Below are 14,671 nucleotides of genomic sequence, written 5' to 3' on the forward strand. Positions count from 1 at the left end.
AACTGGAGCCTGTGGTTCGAGTTCTAATAGGATCTTCTCTGTCCTGTACAGTTTCAAGTTCAACATACGTATTTTTCAGAAGTGCCTCTAAGAGCTTTAGACTTTCCACCACTTTATGCAGGCACTAGAAATCCCCAAATGCTTTTCCTAAGACAACTGGCCACAATTCCTGTTTCTTTGCAAGTGCACAATGGAGAATATATATGTGAGTGCTTTTACTGGTGTTGCATATTTAGTTGTTGCCTCACAATAGGTGAGGGCGATTAGGGGCTCCTCTGCTGTGATATGCATCCTTCTGATATAACCAGCTGCCTCAGCCCATTTTATATGCTGCCCTCCTTAAATATGCTACACACCCCTGATTTTGGTGAATATCTCAAATCATGTTCTTCTTCTTAAAACAGAAACAAAATACAGACACAATGTGTTATAGCCAAACTCAAACTGCAGGAGAAGACAGTACCCCATGATTCTCCAGGAGTCAAATCCCTCAGACAAAGTGATGGATTTAAATTTTCTTCAGCTCTGACCTCTCTGGCGGCTAGGACACAAACACAGTGTTAAAGCCTCCCTCAGGGGAGGTGGGATGCTGTAGGATTATCCAGCCTGGTAGAGTCTAATGAAGTTTCCTTTTCATCTGGCTAGTTCAGTCTGAACCTGAATGAAAAACACTTCAAAATTCTTCTGGGTGAAAAGTGCGATGTAAAAGTCAGAAAGTTCAGGGAAAGGCAAGGACAGGACTCTGGTGTCAGGATCCCATCTGATGGCTGTGGAACGGAGCCTGTGGTTTCCAAAAATTCTTAATGCAGGACTGACTTGAAAAATAAAAGTATGATCAAACATGAATAATAAGAGAAGGCTCATACAGATTTTTTTTTAAATCAGTATAGCTATAGCAATGACAAATGCTGCCATTTAACACTAATACCTATTGCTAAATTGCTCTGTAACATGTGAATCCAGTGGTTGCCAGTGTGCGAAGCTCTTCCAGATGGCCTGTCAGGATGATGAAACCAAAGATACCTGAAAGCTACAACCTTTTCTGCTTGTTTTAGCATAGTTTTCAAGCTCTCATAGTTTCCTCTGATTTTCCTAGCTCACTGAATGAAACAAATAAATCAACAAGCTGCCCTATGCACCTCTCCGATTACTTCATGCCCTCCTATTAAATGCTTTTAGGGCAAATCCTGCTGTGATCAATTCTAGCAGGAAATATCAAAATCAGAGGAGCACGCAAAAGAGCGCAGAAGAGGTCAGAAATATGCACAATATGAAGAAACTACAGATTGCAGTACTGTGGATTCCAAGAAAACACTCAGCTTTAATAAGAAGAGGAAATAAACGGGACAGAAACTGAACAGTTACAACAACAGTAATTCACTGCAATGTTTGAGTTTCAGATTGGTAGATACCTTTGATGTTACCTTTCAATGTAGTCAAGCACAGAAGCTGGCATCAGGGAATGAATAACATAAAGAGTTTTGTCCATGATTATTTTTAGAACTACTCTATTAACCTGTTAAATAACAGTGCCGCTGGGGAGAGGAGACTGATTCTGTCATGCTTACCACTGTTCCTGTTGCTGGTTGTTCATCGGGTTCTTGTCCTTTGCTTCGCAGTAACACATACTTCAGGAACAACAACTCAGCCTATTATATGCAGAACATACTTGTCCTGACTCTGCCACCGGCTAATCACAGCTTGAATATCGTGAAGACTGAGGACACTGTCCTGGTAACCACACTATTTTATATCTGCTTTTTGCCTTCAGTTCATTCATGTTCATGTGCTAGGAAATGAAAACTAAAAATGCAGCTCTGATCATCCCCCATCATGCTTCTGTGCTGATCTTTTTGTACATTATCACAGGATGGCATTTTGTCTGTAATGATATAAAAATATAATCTAGTCAGGCAAACATGCAGGCTCTCATACTCCTGCTTTGTGAAGTTCAACTCAAGCTTTAAATTTGTTCTGCAAGTGTCAAGTTCGCAGGGTGTGAGGGAGACACAGCCTTCTGACTCCACTTCTGACTGACAGACAATCTTCTATGTAGCTGCACGGCATCACTGAAGTACAATCTATAGATGTAATTGAGATGTGAGGTAGTAAAGTTCAGAACTAGTAATTTTTGACTGATTTTTGTTTGCAGATATGTATAAGCAGTGGCAACCATTGCTGTTTCTGTCCAGGGGCTTTCCAGTTAAAATTCAAAAGCAGGGTTTTTTTTTTTTTTGTTAGGAAATAAGTATTTTTTAATTTCCTGAAAAGCAGAAACTATGCAAACCCTGTATCTGCTTAGTGAAACTGGTACTCCTGCTGTCTGCCCAGGAACCAGAGCTCCTCCCGGGATTTTTGGCTTTGAGCTCCAGCTCTCCGGCAGGCAGCCTATAGCTTCTAGATGGATTTACAGGGCTTCCAGATCCCCCAGCCTGGGCTCAGCGCTTTTTGGATGCCAGCTCTGTGGCAGGCAGCTGAAAATTCTGGCAGAGCTCCTTGCCCCTGAGCTGTGGCCATCTGGAAGCCCAGACTTGCTGGAACCACAACAGATTGATTATCTGCACAGGCACTCTAATCCAAAGGCAGAGTCTTTGGGTCCCACTGAGCAGACCTGCCCAGAAGCTACAATGTAGGATTTCTTGAATCATTTGCACCAGGATCAGCATGCCAGAGATTTACGTGGGCCTCTTCTAAGTTTTCACCACCTCCCTGTCATCATACACCAAAAATATATTTTGTTTACCCTTATTTTTCCTAGTGAGAATGCTGATGTGGCATTGCCCATCTACTCACTCGATGTTCAGCATATTCTAGTCTTTCAAGCTGGAGATGTTGCCAAATGGAGACCACCAAAGATATTATAGCTTTAAGGCAGAAACATCAACTCTCAAATTGGCATTTTTTTCTCCTGTTCTAGCTGGAAGACGACTTTGTTGTTGGCTATTTTAATGCAGTCTTGCTGTTTGGACATATTCTGAAGAAACTTATCTCCTGTCAGAGCCCAGTGTCACCTCTCAGTTTCATCAATGGATTCCGAAATACCACTTTCGAAGGTAAAAAAACTACAGTCCTGTGCAGGGTTCACTAAATTGATGAAGGGAAAGAAATGTGGTTTTAGCACTCTGAGGATAAGTCACTTCTACACTAAACAAGTCCAAGCCCTTCAATGAGTTTTATTCCCCCTCTTTTTTTCTTTTGCTATCATTTTTTTCCAAGGATGTTATCTTCAGTATTAGCAGAAGCACTACACAGTAGCCATGCAGAATCACCTTGGTGCATGCAAGACAGAAGTAGAAAATCAAAATGATGACCATTTGAAACACTGCAATTAGCAACAGACTGTTTGAGGACTAAACTCCTTTCTGGACTGTTGTGTTAGACCATGAAAACCTTAGTATCAGGGAGAAGGTAATTTCCAAATGAAAATATTTATGATGCTGAACTTTAAGAAAAATAGAATAAGTCATCAGTAACAGCAACAAAAGAGCAATCTAAAGCTGATCAAAAAGACTTTCCTGAAATAAGGGAAAAATGAAGGCGAGACTTTCAGGAGTGGCGGGTATTGGCTAAGCCTGCGCTTTTGTTTAAACGACTGACGTCGTGAGACCAAAATCAAACCATGCTGAGGCACTTAGGAAGTTCCACCTTAAAATTCTTGGAATGTGCTACATAGGCAATTTCTCAATCTGCACATTTGCTGACATACAGAAGCAGGAGGTTAAAGGGAAAAAGAACCTGCTTAAAATAATATTAGAGCCAAGCAGGTAGCTCTCAAAAGAGTATGGGGAATGAAAGTATCCCTGTATTTCCTTTCTTGTTGATAGAGTCAAACTGCAGGAGGAAACAGGCAGTTTCCCTTCCCACCTCTAAAATGATCCCTTGAAGGGATGTTACTCTGACATTCTTGGCAGGCTGCAGAAACCTGACTAATATATTTTTCTATGGCTAGAGGGAGACTTCCCTCTTCAGTGCAGTCAGTTCAACACCTTTTATTGGATTTTGTAGAGAAAATGTGGCAAGCTGTTGAAGGACAAGTAGTGCCACACTAAGCTGATACATACTCTAGCAGGTACATGAAGAAGAAAAATATCCTGAGCATCAGAAATCCTTTTTTCTCACTCCTCCTGACACATAATTGTGTTTCTGAGAATGCAAACCCTCTGACCAATTCATTGTGTCTGCAGGTGTACTGGGTCCTGTGGCTCTAGATGAATTTGGAGACATTGATACCAATTTGACCCTGCTGTACACGTCACAGACTGAAAATCAGGTATGTATGTCCAGGGAGAAATGGTTCAACCTTATATATGAAAGGAGAAACAAAATGCCCTGCACTAATAAGACTGATGAAAATAACCACAGCAGAAGTGGTGGGGTGCCAAGGCATGCTGTGCATGCTGGGAGGGGATCATGGGAGGCGTGCTGGAGACTGACAGGATTGATGTCATCTGGTGATTCAGCAAGTGCAGTGCAGCTGGTATTTTGTGGGACAGATACATTTCTTTTCAGAGAGAAAGGATGAATGAGGGAGAATACAGCAGCCAAGCTGAGGAACACACCACTGTAACAGAAAGAGCAAGAATTACTTTGAGTTTGGGCAGTACATTTACTAAGCATAGTTTCATAAAAGATAGAGGGATAAAAGAGGGAGAGCACAGCTGCTGACTGCATTTCTTCCCTTGTATACCCACAGTTCAAAACTCTGCTGTATTTCAACACTCAGAAGAACGAGACACACGTGATGACTACGAGTCCAGATTTTTCCTGGAGGAGCCACAAACTGCCCAGTGATATTCCAGGCACTGGTGAGACACCCATTAAACCTACCTCTTCTTCGATGACAAGTCACACAGTCCTGTGACCCACCTGCTCTGCAATCCACCATGCTACCTTCACACTGCCCCCAGCCAGTGACGCCAGGAACTGGAGGCAGAACAACACCCTTCCTTCCCCCAACCCAGCCCGACATATTATCTGCATCCAGCCCAGCTCTAAACTTGCATCTCTGTTTAGGCACTACTATGTCTTTCATAGACTCCATATTGCACCAGTGACTGTGGGGAATACCATGGGCGTTTTGGAAGAGGTCACTCCTGAACATAAAATCTTCATTAGAAGATGGTGGTGGTGTGAATTGTTTGAAAGGCTGTTCATGAAAGGCAGCAGAGCTAAGGTTATGATGAGTTATCTGATGCTGCATTTCTGTATTGCTGATGCAGCATGGTGGCTTCTGCTTGCCCCTTTATCCTTGTTGTAGGGAGCTGGGGAGAGGACACAGCACTGTGCAGATTCAGGGTGCTTCTCTGGAGGGGTCTCTTAGATGAGCTGGCTCCTTGCAGAAAGACAAAGGGAAACTGGGTTATTTCTCTTACCTCCACTCAAACAATAAATCTGAAATTCCAGAAATCACTACTTGCTTTCCTTTTGAGTTTTTGATGACTCCTGGAGTTGAATTCCCTTGTGATTTAGCACAGCAGAGTACAGCCTTGTCAGTCTGAGCAGATTGGGGTTGCTTCCCCAGGTAGACTGCTGCCACATGGTGATTGGCAATAGAAAGGTATGTTCTTCAGGGTATGATATGCAGGATAAAAATTATTGCAGTGGCAGTGGTTGTAAGGGTTAATGCACAGTGGGTTAGTTTTCACCTGAGTCATTCCCATCAGTGAGTGTCCAAAGGTGCTGCTGTTAAAGGTCTCTGCTGATGGCCTCCATTAGTTTGCTGTACTGCTTACCTCCACTAGGGAATATTGCAATGCAAACCAATAACTGCAGGAACAAACACCTTCTGATAACTAAAAGTCCATTCAGAGTAAGGTGGTACATGGATTCAAACACTTTTATTCCTCAGTAAAGTAAATCAGATGGCTTCAAATTAGGGCTTGCTGCTTGGCCCTAGCCTTCTCAGTGTTGCTCCAGTCCCATTTTCATTCATCCCTTGGTCCCCACAACATGCTGTGTTGTCAGAGGATCTCTGTGTCTTTAAAACATTCCCCTGAGCAGATCCTTGTTTGAAGTTGCTGTACCAAGGCAAACAAAAAATGTTTTGGAATTGCAGAAAGCCAGTGTCTGCAAACTAGTAGCTTAACATTCAGCGCTTAAGGAAGGCCTGACTTCATGGCCAAGCTATACTAAATAAAAGTAAAACCACCTCCCACAGGCACTTAATTATTTTGCTTTCATATTTCAAAAAAAATAAACCTTCCTTCAATGTTATTTGAAACAAATATATTCCCCCAAAGGGCAATTTTTTACGGCCAAAGTAAGTTTAAGTACAGTCAAAAGCATCAAAACTTTCCAACCAGAAATATGTTATTCCTCCAGGGAGGTGAACACAGCAACGAGAGCCCTGCTCCTTCTTAAACTGTAATTGAGAACAGCCGACCCAGTTCTGCTACCCTTCTTCCTCCTGGCATCCCTTAAAAAACGGGCCTTCATCAACATTTTTCCATTATTCAGAAAATTTGAACCCTCATTCTAAACCTAGATAAGGTCAGCCCTCCATGCACAAACATTTCTTGTTCCGGAGGACCTGAAACCCGTTAATTTGTGATGCACTCCCCCTTTCTGTGTTGCAATACTAAGAGCCAGGAGGTGGTAGCAGAGCCTCAGGAACGGGAAATTTCGGTCCCGCAGCGCTTCCGTGGGCGACTTCAACCTGGTAATCGTTAGGCTGCAAACCACTATTCACAAAGCTTAAGTTTTAAGAGAATTCATAGGAAATAGCTTTGCATATTCTCGTGTATATGTCATTTTATAGTAGTAACAACGTGCTTCCTTCGTGGAGGGAAATGCTATTACTGACAGTTTTCAATAGAGAGCATGAGACTAATGCTAAGTTACTAGAGGCCCTGAGACTGATGCTGGGATGAACACACAGAGAAAAGGTGGAGAGACATAGTACATGGGGAGACGTGGTACATGGAACAAAGAATCAAAGCCAGAAAGCCGGGTCCAAAATCCACAGTACCTAAACTGAATTCTAGGTCTGATGCTGTTACTGACATTGGTATGTTCAAAATCCCTGCCCAGTTGGTGTTTGATTCTGGAGGCAGCTACTATGTATCTTGTTGCTCTTTATTTATTTATTAATTTTTACACTTTGTCATTTTCCTGTATGTCTTTATTTCTGTTTTTAGGCACATGCAGAAGTGCATTAGTTTCAGTAAGGCTGAGTAGCTTGGCTCTTTTACTATCCATAACCAACATGACTATCTGCAAAACTAGATTCTCCTCCGCCTTCTTTGCCTGAGAGACTTGCTCAGTAGAGTAGATAGATACACTGTAGATGTATGGCCAACAGACGAAGCCCTGCACTAATGGCCTGCTGCTCTTCAAAGGAAGTTGGTGGCCACAGCTTTCCTTCCCAGTATCCCCAAGCTCTAAAAACTTACCCAAGACAGTCTTCAGTTTGTATTACCACAATAAGACAATCAAAATTACAACCTTAAATAATCAGTTCCCAGCCTCATCAGTTCTGCCTGCCTGCTCAGGACTAGGACCCTCATGTGCTCTATGATTTCGGGTCTAAGTCCTGAGATGCCTGAACAGCTTGATTTTCAAATTGTTCGGCACCTGGCAGCTTCCAAAGACACTAATCTGGCACCTTTGTGCTGTACCAGATTAATTTTGCTCTATAGCGTATGGATTTCATATTGAAGAGTAGAGTCTACTCAGTACCACTCATTATCCCAACACAGTGTCTACAGACATGTTCAGAAATGAGTCCACAGTTTCTAAAGCTGTGGACTCATTTTAAACAGAATCATTTTAAACACCTGGGCTGCTAAGTGGAGAACTCAGGTGCAAAGCGTTGAAAAGTTTGTGTATGTTAAAAGCTGCACCATGATTTTCATCTCCACCTCTTCTTGGATAACAAGTTCTTGAGAGAAATGCCTTTCAAATCCACAAGTGGTTGTACTCTGTATCAGCTGAAATTCTGAGTGGAAGCGGTGGTCTTCAGGTGTATCCCATCCTGAAGGAAATCATATCAGTAAAAACTCCAAGTAACAAAGGTGTGGCTAGTTGTGGAAAATTCACTGTCAAAGAGGTAAGCCTTTCTCATTGGGTGAACACCCAGCAGGACTGGAAAGGAAAAGACATACATTATAAAGATTGGATCAGAAATTCATTGATTGAAATTTGGCTGCTTCATTTTTTTAAATGTGGTTACTAAGAAAAGTCAGCTTTATTCCTGGACTATCCAAGTTTGTTTTTAAAGAGGCAAATACCTGGAAACTCTGCTGCTGATCTGATGTGAGATGTGAGATTTACAGCTGCTGAATTTGCCTCCCACTTGGGTGTCCCTACAGAGTGCCCCTGTCTCAGGTGGGGTTGTAAGATTGTACTGCTCCGGGTTATGCTTCATCCCGCAGTGAAAGAGGCAGGCACGTGTGATCTCTAGGCAATGCTGGACTTTACCAAAGCTTCTCAATTTAGCTGTGACCAAAGTCTACCCCTGCTCAGCTACTGTGACTTGTACATGTGAGGGTGAGAGTAATTTGTCAAAAACAATACTTTTTTTTCAGTGTCCTCTGTCAAGCCGTCTATTTTTCAATTTTTCTTTCCTGCAGGCCCACACATCTTGACCATTGCTGTCTTTACACTCACGGGAACTGTGATTCTGGTTCTGATCATCTCTTTGCTGATTCTAAGGTATCAACCCCTTTGGCCCTCCGTTTGTCCTTGAACATCTTTCCTCCCAGGGCAATGCCTTTGATCTCTCCTTGAAGAGCCATTCATTAGCTTACCTGGGTGGCTGCCCTCAGCGTGAACTCTTTAATACATGCCTTGTAGTGTTTGCATCCATTGTGTTGCTGTGTCAGGTTAATAATCAAGGGTGAAGATGCAGCAAGGCTCAGAGTTTCAGCAGCTGCTAAACAGCTACGATTCCTATACATACCCAGAAACATATGTTGTAGAACAATTTTCAGACTTTTTATACTTAGTCTCCACCTTTAACTTACTTGGTGTTCATTCCAACTTTTCTAACAGGTAGAATATCATAAGCATAACACAGTTCAGTTTTAAAAGTTTTAAAAAGGAGAAATAGAAATCAATTATGTCTCCTTTTGCCGGAAGAAATGTTATCCCATTTCCAAAGTAGATGGTTTTCTTTCATATTTTAAAAAAAATGTCTTACCTGTGCATCTGTTTTCAGTAGCTCAGCATCCCTTTTTTCTATATATCAGAGAACTTCAGAAAAAGTGACTAAATCAAGTCTTCAGAAAACTTGATTAGAAACAGATACTACCCAGGCTTTCTTATTTTGAATGGACCAATCTGTCTTGCTAACTAAAGCTTTTCATGATGGAAAAATCAAAGATGAAGGTATACAACTCTTATACACCCAGTTGTACTCTAGAAATGGAAGAGGTCATCATTGCCACATTTAAGCACTAACATATAAACAGACAGGTAAAGTTTGTAATGGCTATGAGAATTGATAAAAAACTGTCTGGAGACAGTTTGGACTTGTTGTAAAAGGTTCTGTACTCCTCCATATTTGGAGATGTATAAAATCTAAAGATTCTGTTTAGATTATTATTGTATATATATCACTGCAATATTCCAAAGCATCAAATATAGAAGAGATTCCTGAGGATTTTTTCGAATAAAGCTTGGCCTTTTAGTGTTGAAATAATAGCAAACTTCTCAACTATAATTGCTACTGAAGGTTGTTCCCTGATAAGCAAAGGAGAAGAGAGAGTTCACTATGAAAACGAACAAAATGTCTCCTTATTCCTTCTTTATTTCCCAGGTTTCTAGGACACTTCAACTATCCCATGTGTCCATGTGTAGTTCTGACTGCTAAGTAAAGAGGCAGAGTCTTGAAAAACACATAACTAAATATTAGACCTAGTAGATTTTCATTCAGTTTGAATTGCAGTGCATCCTGGTGGTACAACACAGCTTATGACATTGAACTGAGAAAAACTTATGTGAGGTAAAATATGTTGGAAAAGGGAATATTTGTGTTATTGGTCAATACCATGGGTTCTTGCACTTGGAGCATTTGCCAGCAGTCATCAGAGTGTTGGGATTGCCCTGCTGTCTCTCCAGAGGAAGGACTTGCATGGGTAAGCGGGTAGTTTGACAACTGCTAGTCTTCTTGCAGCTTTTCTCTAAGAGAAGACAGTGTCTGCTCTGAAGTTCTGCAAGGGAGACAGCAGTTTCTTTCTCCCTGTTCTGAGGGCTCTTCCCTCATTTTTACAAAATGTGCAGAATACAAGGGACACACACGAAAAGGCATCTCTCACTGGTTCTTGCCATCCAGTGTTGATGCCAGGACTTCCTTTGGCTTGAATTTATTTGTGGGAACCTCCCTTCAAAGCACATTCAATAACATGGAGGAGAAGACTGTATAAAATCCAGACATCCCTTTGTGTTTCAAATTGTTCTAACCCCCCTTGAGACTTGTTCTGCTAAATCTGTTCTGTTCCTCTGCTACATCTATGGAATTGAATGAGCATTTAAGCTTTCCCAAAGCTAGAGGGATTAGAGCAGCCTCAAACTGGAAAACTGTACAGGAGACAGAGGGTCTTGCCCACCTGACACTCCATCCTTGTGTCATCCTGACACTGGTAGCTTCCCTGTCCTAACCTCCTGTTGCCAGTTTCAGTTCACTGGGAGGATATTCTGAACAAGTTTTCTTGTTTTGCAGGAAGTACAGGAGAGATAATGAACGTCGGTGGAAGAAATGGTCCCATATACCGCCTGAGGAAATCTTGCCTCTGGAGACCAGCGAGACAAGTCATGTTAGTTTGAAGGTACGTGAAGCACCAACACCTAAAGCTGAGTCTTGGATTCTGTCTTCTAAAGAACACTGATGCTGGAGTGTTGGCATGCTCCAACTGCAATTCAGGCTATGGCTCTGGTAGAACTAGGATCTCTTAAAATTATTTCTTTTAAAACTTTGTTTTTAACCCTCAGTTGCTGTATAGAAGAAAAAAGATATTGTTCCACATCCATCTCTCCCTAACAGAATATATCCGTTTCCCAACAGTAAAGCTCATTTTATGCTGGGGGAAGGGGCTGGGCATTGATTTCCAGTCTCTTCCACACCACCACTGTTACAGATTATTTTCCTGTGCTTTGTTATGCCTCTGTAATGCCCAAGAGCATGAAAGCAGCAGGCGGAGGCCTCGGCAGCCATGGGAGTGGCATGGATGTCCTACACTTTCTGTGGCATGTATTGGCACTCCTTAGAGAGAGACGCTTCTGCTTCTCTGGCAGTGGCACACACTGGCATTACTTATGTCTCTGTACTTGCCAAGTGGGAAGTAAGTGATAATTGCAAGTTAATTATTCTTCTTTGTTCTCAGATCGATGAAGATAAGAGACGTGACAACACCCAGAGACTGCGCCAAGGCAAATATGACAAGAAGGTAACCTGACTGCAGTGTCCATGCTGCCTTCTTCGGCTTAGGAGGGCTTTTGATGGGAGGACGTCATTCGTCTCCAGAGACAATTCCACCTCTGTCGACCTTGCAAAATGACTTGATTTTATGGAAGGAATTAGCTATTTATTCCCTGCCAGGTGCTTTGCATTTTACTTACTGGCAGGCAGCAAGATATAAGACTTCATGAACCCCCAGCCTAGTCCAGAAGCACAGAAGCAGAAATAGAGGGACCTGAAACCTGATACATTTTGGTACTGAGATGAACAGATTAATGGAGGACAGACCATTTACATGACAATTCTTGTACATTCAGTAGAACTGTCTACCTGACCAAGATATATTCATGTTGAGTTATAAATTACATCATTAACAGCTCAAAATAGTTCCTATCTACCTGGTAAATGTTTTGAAGGAAATATGATTCCATTACTTACTAGCTGATTAACTGAAACTCCAACAGCGAAACAGCAGGCAGGTGTTTCTGCAGTATTTATTTCTATGGACATTTCTTGGAAAAGAAGGATGAATTGCTGTTGTACTAAACCTATGATTTTTTACCCACTGTTATTTTTTCTTCAGGTGGTGATCCTGAAGGATCTCAAAAACAGTGATGGTAATTTCTCAGAGAAGCAAAAAATAGAACTGAACAAGGTAACTGTTGCACGTAGCAACTGGACACTGTGGAGTGGGATGGAGCCTATGAGTGAAGTCATTGCTTTACACTGTCAATTCCAACAGCCATATGCTTGTGCATGTTTGTGAGGTGGATGGGTAATGAGTTCCTCAAAGGATATTGCTTGATGAACTTTCTCTTTGCGTGTGTGATCTCATCACCAGTTCAGAGTCTGAATTGTATGCCAGTGAAGCTGAGGATGAATGAAGTAATTCATGGTCTGTCATATGGCCTTGCTAAATACGCTTTTATAGATGATGCTAAAAGGCAATGCAGTCTTTTTTGATCCTATCACGCTAATTCACTAGTAGCGGAATGTTGTAGTTAAATCTTCTTACTGAATGCCAAGTGCAGCTCTTTAAATATAAGTAACTCTCTGCTGACTTGTGCACACAGTCTTCCAACATGATAGATGAATTTGGCTGCAGTATTGCATCTTTTATGAATGGTTTTCCTTTTTACACAACACAGCTATACTGTGAATTCAATAAGCTCTAAAAATACCTCAAAGTAAACTACAGTTGTCTATCTAAATGGAAAAAGTCCATAATATCATGGAGCATCATTAAATTTTTATGACCTGCTTGTTTACTGACTGATTCACAACATTCTGTCACCGTAATGGCTATTCTGGTCAGCTGGGAGGTTTGAGTAGAGAGGCAATGATGGTGACTATAGTGGGCTCTGGAATTAACTTGCAGTGTCCAACAGCAGCCACTCTTATCTCCCTAATCCAGAAGGCTCTGGACTGACAAATGTCTTCAAGTACTTCACTCAGTACCTTAGCATACACTGATCTGAAGGAAACTCACACATCTTATCAGGACCTGAGATAAAAAGCCACGTCACACAAGTATCCTTGACCTGTGTTTCTGTACTAACAAAGATTGCTTTTAAAAACAGATGCAATGTTTCTGCTTTAGCTCCTACAGATTGATTATTACAACCTGACCAAGTTCTATGGCACTGTGAAGATAGACACCATGATCTTTGCGGTGATTGAGTACTGCGAAAGAGGTTCTCTGCGGGTAAAGAATTTTGCAGGTCTCCATCCATCCCCTAATTATCAAATTTCAAAGTAAGAAAAAAAATTCTCCATATGTATGTCTCTGGCTCCCATGCAGCAGCCATGGCCTGAGCAAGAGGTGGCAGGTTTCTGACTCTGAGTTCCCTCTTGCTTGCTCAGTTCTCTCCAGCCTTCCCCAGGTGTTGCTGTGGCTGCCATCAGTTTGATGGTTCTCAGCAGCCAGAAGATGAGGTGAGGTGTGGTGCAAGCAAGGAAAAGTGCAGGCAGAGCTCTGCCCAGGCAACAGCAATAGCCAGTATTTGTATCGTGTTCTGGATCAGAAGCATATAGGATATACCTTTTTCCTTTATTTTCCAAGCTGTAGCTGTTGTCTCTGCTCAGGTCCTTGTGGATGCCACAGTGCCCCCTGAGTGTGAAAGGATAAAGAATATATTCCATATTAATAAGAGACAAACAGTTTGAGGCTGGAGTATGGCAAATTCTGTGCTGTAAGGAACAACATCCTTTCATTTCTGTTTATAAATTGATGTCTGGCAAGAGTTATGGAATGACTTACAGTTTATTACCACCAATATTAATTCAGTGTTAACCGTGAAGTAATGGTGGCATCAGCTCTTCTGCACACACACATTGTCTCTCCTTCTGAGTTCATACAAAGACTCTCATCAGTAGCAGCAGTCTCTAGAACAAACTCACAGCAAGGCAGCAAAATAACAGCTCTGTCTCTAGTTCTTTTCTTGTAAACTGGCATACTCTTGGAGGTTTACTTTTAGCAACAGAAATCATAGTGGCTGGAAGAACTGTAAACGACTGGCATTTAAATGTAGAGGAACAGTCTACTTTGAACTTATAAGGCCATGAGTAAATTGGTAGGAAATGAACTGTGAGCACAAACCACAGAAATTCCTTTCCCTATCTCTGCTATTTTGCTTTATTAAAGACTCCGCTTTAAAAGCAAATTCACTATTTACCTTTAGTTACACAAAAACCTCTTTTCTGGAGTCCTCAGTTTTCTAGCTCTCTGTAAACCTAAAATATATTTCATATTCCCTGTTTTCTGAGTCAACTCCTGCTCTAGTGCATGTACTCCTTATAAAAAATGAAGGGCTACCTCTTTCAGTCACTAGTTGAAAGGCTGTGGAATTTAGATACTCATATCTCACCTTCTTCTTGTTCCCTGCTGCAGTTTCCAACCACTCTTTTCTTCTCTTCGCAGGATGTTTTAAATGATAAAATCTCCTACCCTGACGGCACATTCATGGACTGGGAATTTAAAATCTCTGTCATGTACGATATTGCCAAGGTAAGCAGGCTGCTGACAGTGCAGTGTCAATCAACCTTCCCTGTCTTGCACAACAGATCCTCTGGGAAAGGACAGCTCTCACAGTCTTCTCCTTTCCTTGCTAGAGGATGTATGCCTTTCCACTCTTTCCTTCTCTGCGGATAGGTGTGTGAGACAGTAGGAGCCAGTCACAATCAAACCTCTCAAAAGGGGGAAATGGGAGCCAGAGATGGCTTTGGGCTATTTATAAACAAGCAAATAAAGTATGCCCCAAAGAAATGTGACCCAAA

At 41.7% G+C, this 14,671-nt stretch overlaps 1 protein-coding gene across 1 annotated transcript in view; it reads left to right on the forward strand.

Annotated features, from left to right (window-relative positions):
• Window positions 1-14,671, forward strand: part of GUCY2C (guanylate cyclase 2C) — a 45,945-nt gene that overhangs the window by 10,185 nt on the left and 21,089 nt on the right. Inside the window, exons 7-16 of the mRNA XM_009935046.2 lie at window positions 1,620-1,734; window positions 2,918-3,053; window positions 4,185-4,270; window positions 4,694-4,805; window positions 8,571-8,652; window positions 10,661-10,766; window positions 11,322-11,384; window positions 11,979-12,050; window positions 12,996-13,100; window positions 14,316-14,402. Coding sequence (XP_009933348.2) covers window positions 1,620-1,734; window positions 2,918-3,053; window positions 4,185-4,270; window positions 4,694-4,805; window positions 8,571-8,652; window positions 10,661-10,766; window positions 11,322-11,384; window positions 11,979-12,050; window positions 12,996-13,100; window positions 14,316-14,402 — 964 coding nt within the window. The remainder of the gene's footprint in view (window positions 1-1,619; window positions 1,735-2,917; window positions 3,054-4,184; window positions 4,271-4,693; window positions 4,806-8,570; window positions 8,653-10,660; window positions 10,767-11,321; window positions 11,385-11,978; window positions 12,051-12,995; window positions 13,101-14,315; window positions 14,403-14,671) is intronic.

Source organism: Opisthocomus hoazin, chromosome 8, assembly GCF_030867145.1.
Source record: "Opisthocomus hoazin isolate bOpiHoa1 chromosome 8, bOpiHoa1.hap1, whole genome shotgun sequence".
In the NCBI taxonomy this organism is placed as follows: Eukaryota; Metazoa; Chordata; class Aves; order Opisthocomiformes; family Opisthocomidae; genus Opisthocomus; species Opisthocomus hoazin.